General features: G+C 46.8%; 1 protein-coding gene across 2 annotated transcripts in view; it reads left to right on the top strand.

Moving 5' to 3' along the window:
* Positions 1 to 5705: 5705 nt before the first annotated feature.
* dnajc3a (DnaJ (Hsp40) homolog, subfamily C, member 3a) overlaps positions 5706 to 6581 on the top strand; it is a 132336-nt gene continuing 131460 nt past the window's right edge. For both annotated transcript variants that reach the window (XM_085998579.1, XM_085998581.1), the window contains exon 1: positions 5706 to 6106. In XM_085998579.1, coding sequence (XP_085854705.1) covers positions 6025 to 6106 — 82 coding nt within the window. In that variant the 5' untranslated portion in view covers positions 5706 to 6024. The remainder of the gene's footprint in view (positions 6107 to 6581) is intronic.

The following is a 6581-nucleotide window of genomic DNA, read 5'->3' as shown; positions in this document are numbered from 1 at the left end:
CCTGAGGTAGAGAGTGTTTGAAGATCAGGACCTCAAACCCAGCACCAAGCCCATGGTCTACAGAGCAGTAGTGATACCCGCCCGCCTGTATGCTTCAGAGACATGGACCATATACAGCAGGCACCTTAATGCACTGGCGAGGTACCACCAATGCTGCCTCCGCAAGACCCTGCAAATCCATTGGCAGGATAGGCGCACCAACGTCAGTGTTCTTGCTCAGGCCAACATCCCCAGCATCGAAGCTTTGACCACGCTCGATGAGCTCCAATGGACGGGCCACATCGTCCGCATGCCCAATACGAGACGCCCAAAACAAGTGCTCTACTCGGAGCTCCGAAATGGCAAGGGAGCCCCAGGTGGGCAGAGGAAATACTTCAAGGACACCCTCAAAGCTTCCTTGAAAAAGTGCAACATCCCCACCGACACCTGGGAATCCCTGGCCCAAGATCACACAAAGTGGAGGAAAACACCTCGAGTCTCTTCACTGGGAGCAAGCGGAAGCCAAGTGCAAACAGCAGAAGGAGCGCACGTCAACCCAAGCACCCCACCCACCCGCCCCTTCAACCACTGTCTGCCCCACCTGTGACAGAGACTGTAGGCCCCACATTGGACTCATCAGCCACCTAAGAACTCATTTTTAGTGTGGAAGCAAGTCATCCTCGGTTCCGAGGGACTGCCTAAGAAGAAGAAGAAGAAAATGCCCTCCCCAAATGCATTACCTCACACACGTCTCCAGATTGAATTCCATTTGCCACTGTTCTGCCCATCTGACCAGTCCATTGATATCCTTCTGCAGTCTGCAGCTTTCAGAGATGAATCCAGAGATTATAACCCTTGAGGTCCTGTTCATTAATTTAGCTCCTAGTTTCTGGTACTCCCCAAACAGGGCCTCTTGCCTACTCTTCCCTATGCTGTTGGTCCCAACATGGTCCACAACGACTGGATCCTCCCCCTCCCTCTCCAATATTCTTTTAAGTCGGTTCGCGATGTGCCTCACCCTGGAACCAGGTAGGCAGCATACCACATGGGATTCTCGATCTTGTTTACAAAGGATGCTATCTGTCCCCCTAATTATAGAATCCTCTACAACTACCACATTACGCTTCCTGTCCTCCTCCTCCTCCTCCCGCCTCAGGACAGCCTCCTGTTCCAAAGTGCCATGGTCTGCATTCTGGCTGACCTTCCGACAATCTTTATCCTTATCCTCACAGGTAGCAAGTACATTGTACCTGTGGGATAGGATCAGTTTCTGTGAATCCTCATTACCTTTCTTACCTGGGTTCCCCTTACTCTGCACACTATCGATCACACCAACCCCGTTCTGAAATTGCATCGCTCTACGAGGTGTGACCGAAGTCTGGCGCAAACTGTCCAGATACTCTTCCCCTTCCCTTATGTGTCGGAGTATCTCCAACTTGCACTCTAGCTCAATGACTCTGAGCCGGAGAGATTCGAGATGGAGACATCTATGGCTGACATGTTTGCTTACGACAGTCTTGCTGTCCACAATCTCCCACATACTGCAGTCCAGACACGCAACCTGCTCTGCCATATCGTGGTCTAACCTTGTTTTATTTATTTAGTTAGTTAAAATTTTTATTGAACAATTTATTTATAGTTATATTAATTAGTTTATCTAGTTAAGTTTTTAATTTAATAAAGTACATTACTGACTTGGATAAAGAACTGGTTGGCAGACAGGAAGCAAAGAGTTGGAATAAACGTCTCTTTTTCCGAGTGGCAGGCAGTGACTAGTGGGGTACCGCAGGGATCAGTCCTAGGACCCCAGCTAATCACAATATATATAAATGATCTAGACGAGGGAACTAGATGTAATATCTCCAAGCTTGCAGACGACACAAAGCTGGGTGGGCATGTGTGCTGTGAGGAGGATGCCGAGAAACTCCAGTATGATTTGGATAGGTTGGGTGATTGGGCAGAAGCATGGCAGATGCAGTATAATGTGGATAAATGCGAGGTTATCCACTTTGGTGGCAAAAACAGGAAGGCAGATTATTATCTGAACGGCAATAGATTGGGAGAAGGTAAGCATGCAGGTGCAACAGGCGGTTAAGAAGGCAAATGGTATGTTGACCTTCGTAGCGAGAGGGTTCGAGTACAAGAACAAGGATGTCTTGCTGCAGTTGTACAGGGCCTTGATGAGACCACACCTTGAGTATTGTGTGCAGTTTTGGTCACCTTATCTGAGGAAGGATGTTCTTGCCATGGAGGGAGTGCAGCAAAGATTCACCAGACTGATACCTGGGATGGCAGGAATGACGTATGAGGAGAGATCGGGTCGATTGGGCTTATACTCGCAGGAGTTTAGAAGAATGAGCGGGGATCTCATTGAAACTTATAAAATTCTAACAGGACTGGACAGATTGGATGCAGGAAGGATGTTCCCGATGGCCAGGGAGTCCAGAACCAGGGGTCACAGTCTAAGGATAAGGAGTAAGCCATTTAAGACAGAGATGAGGAGGAATTTCTTCACCCAGAGAGTGGTGAACCTGTGGAATTCTCTACCACAGAAGGCAATGGAGGCCAATTCATTAAATATATTCAAGAAGGAGTTGGATATATTTCTTAAGGCTAAAGGGATCAAGGGATATGGGGAGAAGGCAGGAACAGGGTACTGAAATTGGATGATCAGCCATGATCTCATTGAATGGCGGAGCAGGCTCGAGGGGCCAAATGGCCTACTCCTACTCCTATCTTCTATGTTTCTATAGTTTCCCGCTCCTGGTTTAAACCACTGTCTTAGTTTAGAGAGAAAAAACGTTAATACTCTCCAACCAATCATCTACCTGCTGTCCTGTGACATCACTCCTTGTTTTTTTTGTTGTTTTTGAATTCGCCGGAGATATACTGTTGCCTCCGATGCCAACTCCGCTCAGGTCCGCGCTGCCTCACCTCCTGCTGTTTTATATCTTGCCGCCTCCTCCGATGCTGCCGCCGCTCAGGTCTGCGGTGCCTTGCCTCCCTCTGTTTTTTATCTTGCCACCTCCTCCGCTACTGCTGCTGCCGCCGCTCAGGTCTGTGCTACCTCACCTCCCACTGTTTTATATCTTGCCACCTCCTCCGAGGCTGCTGTGCCCACTGTAACACTTGCCCTACTTCATTCCCTAGAACTAGATCCAGCGCTGCCTCCTTTGTTGTTGAACTAGAAACATACTGATTAAGAATGTTCTCTTGTACACATATTAAGAATTCTTCACCCTCCTTGCCCTTTACACTGTTTTCCCCTTAGTCTATATTAAGGTAATTGTAGTTCCCCTACTATTACTGCTCTATTATTTTTGCATTTCTCTGAAATTTTCCTACTGATTTGTTCCTCTATTTCCTTCTCACTATTTGGTGGTCTATAGTAAACACCCAGCAATGTAACAGCCCCTTTTCTGTTCCTTAACTTCAACCAAATAGATTGTCTTTTATGAACCCTCTAGTATGTCGTCTCTCTGTAGAACTGTAATATTATCCTCGATCAATATTGCCACACCCACTCCTGTCATATTTTTCCCTATCCCTCCTGAATACATTGTAGACAGGAATGTTTGGTTCCCATTCCTGCCCATCACAGAATCACAGAAACCTCACAGTGCAGATAGAGGCCATTTCGGCCCATCGAGCCTGCACCGACACATATCCCACCCGATCCCCGTAACCCCTACACCAACACATATCCCACCCTATCCCCGTAACCCCACGTATTTAATCCCCCTAACACGAAGGGTCAATTTTTATCATAGCCAATCAACCTAACCCGCACATCTTTGGACTGTGGGAGGAAACCGGAGCACCCGGAGGAAACCCACGCAAACACGGGGAGAATGTGCAAACTCCACACAGACAGTCACCCGAGGCCGGATTTGAACCCGGGTCCCTGGCGCTGTGAGGCAACAGTGCTAACCACTATGCCACCGTGCTCCCCATGTTTAAGCCATTGTAGCCACTATATCATAACCCCATGTGGCAACTTGTACCTGCATCTCATCAACCTTATTTGTGAAACTGCTCGCATTAACACACATGCATTCCAACACCATGCTAATCTACTTGGCTTTTTTTCTCCATCTAATTCCTGCATTTCCTACACTTTTCTTTATTCTGTTGCTGTTTGTCCCTCATAGTTTTCTATGCACCTTGTCGTTCCTCTCTGCTGCTCCATCCTGGTTCACCTCCCTCTGCCAAATTAGTTTAAACTCTCCCCCACAGTACTAGTTAACCTCCCAGTGAGGACACTGGTTCAAACCCTGTTCAGCTGAAACCCGTCCAGCTTTTACAGGTCCTTCCTGCCCCTTAACTGGTTAGTTTTTTTAAGAAATGTTTTGCAAATATTTAAGGTTTGGAATTCATTGGTTGTTTGGTTTAATACATTCTGTGTTACATGGTATGACGGCCTATTGCCCACCTCATTGTGAGCAACATTATGGGACGTCTGCCAGTTTGTTTAAACATATAGTCTACGCCACTCAGAAAAATTAACACAAAATCAAATGCCTAAATAAGTTTACAATATGTCAACACAGGTGGGGCAGCATCTGTGGATCTCCACAAATGTTGCCTGACCTGCTGAGTATTTCCAGCCTTTTCTGTTTTTATTTCAGGTTTCCAGCATCTGCAGTATTTTGCTTTTGTTCACAGAAATCACAGAAATCACAGAAACCCCACAGTGCAGATAGAGGCCATTTCGGCCCATCGAGCCTGCACCAACACATATCCCACCCGATCCCCGTAACCCCTACACCAACACCAACACATATCCCACCCTATCCTCGTAACCCCACGTATTTAATCCCCCTAACACTAAGGGTCAATTTATCATAGCCAATCAACCTAACCCGCACATTTTTGTTACAACATGTCATAATTCTAATCATAAATAAACACTTCAATTACATTTGACAGCTCTATAATTTAATTTTTATTAATTGGTGGATTGACCATTTAGATTCATTTGCATTACACTTTAATTAAAAATGAAATAAAGCAATTGATTCATTTTCTCACATGGGAAATATTAGTGTTCTTCAGCAAAAAGACAAGACCAAAAAGCAAGACTCATTTCAAAAAGTATTTTGAGCCAGCCTCACTTGTGCATGTTAAAAAGAAGAAAGACTTGCATTTATATAGTGCCTTTCACAACCACCAGCCATCTCAAAGCACTTTACAGCTATTTTGGAGTGCAGTCACTATTGTAATGTGGGAAATGCACATTGCACACAGCAAGCTCCCACAAACAGCAATGTGATAATGACCAGATAATCTGTTTTTGTTCTGTTGAATGAGGGCTAAATATTGGCCAGGACACCAAGGATAACTCCCCTGCTCTTCTTCGAAATAGCACCATGGGATCTTTTACATCCACCTGAGAGATCAGTCTATTAAACATCTCATCTGAAAAACAGCACCTCTAACAATGCAGCACTCCCTCAGGTAGTCTAGATTGTGTGCTACAAGTCTCTGGAATGCAACCTGAATCCACAACCTTCTGACTCAGAGGCGAGTGTGCTACCGACTGAACCATAGCTAACACTGTTGCGGTGCCTTTAAGGCTCTGAGGCGTCCGATACAAGCCTTGGTGGGTCAACTTGTGCCAGAGCTCCACGTAGTGGAGCTTGAAAGTTGTGGGTGGGGCCCTGAATGGTCGCTGTCGAATCAAAGCGGAGGTAAGTGGGTGTGACACCTTCTCTTGTCATCCAATCAGAGCAGACCACGATTGATCCGGCAAAATTCCGTGTTGGTTTAAGTGGGGCCTCGGGATGATCCGTCGGTTGGCGCTTGAGAACGGGCAGGGAAACAAGTTAGGTGGAGATTGGAGCTTTTAGGGAGATCAGACAATTGGGCGCGCGCGAGTTGCAGCAGGAGGCTGCAGTGGAACCACGGGAGGAAAGATTCAAAGCGAGCGACACAGGAACAGGATTCCCGGGAAGAGCCGCGGCTCGCGAGTGCAGGAGGAAGACTTCTCGCGCTGTGCCATAACGTCAGAGGATTTGAACGGGCTCCAGGCCGTTACTGTCCGGGATGGTGGCGCCACGAGCGTGTCTGACTAAAGTGTTGTCATATTTCCCCTTCCTGCTGGTTCTTATTGATCTTCAGTATGAAGGTAAGGGCGAGGAGGAAGCGGCGTTAGTATTGGGGGTGGTCTTGTGCTTACATTAGTGATGGAGGTAATTCATGTCATTTACTCAAACTTTTAATTCTAACTAGTTTAATTCCGTATGGAGCTTCCGCTTCCCCCTCGGTTCAGCCCCCATGTGTATGGTCATCATTAGACTGATGGTCAGGGCTGAGCGAGCGTCAGGAGTGTTGCAGTGACAGGGCCCGACATGACTTGCTGTAAGGGCAGCACTCCGCTGTTGTGCACTCTCTCTGCCTTCTGCTTTTGAAATAACTAGGAGATGCCTCGGTGTATACACATACCCAGCTGTTGCATGCCACTACTGAATGATGGTTATGGAAATAAGTATGTCCTTCGTACAATCAATTTACTTTCTAGGCGATTATTTATCGCTCTACGAACTCGCAGGGATTGCAGTATATAAATCCAGATGATCATGTCAGCCATGGTACCGGCTATC

This window comes from Somniosus microcephalus, chromosome 10 (genome assembly GCF_052327205.1).
Source record: "Somniosus microcephalus isolate GS21.2 chromosome 10, FLI_Smic_1.0, whole genome shotgun sequence".
Taxonomy (NCBI): Eukaryota; Metazoa; Chordata; class Chondrichthyes; order Squaliformes; family Somniosidae; genus Somniosus; species Somniosus microcephalus.
Note: the sequence above shows the minus strand (reverse complement) of the source record. Positions and strands in the feature narration are given on the sequence as shown.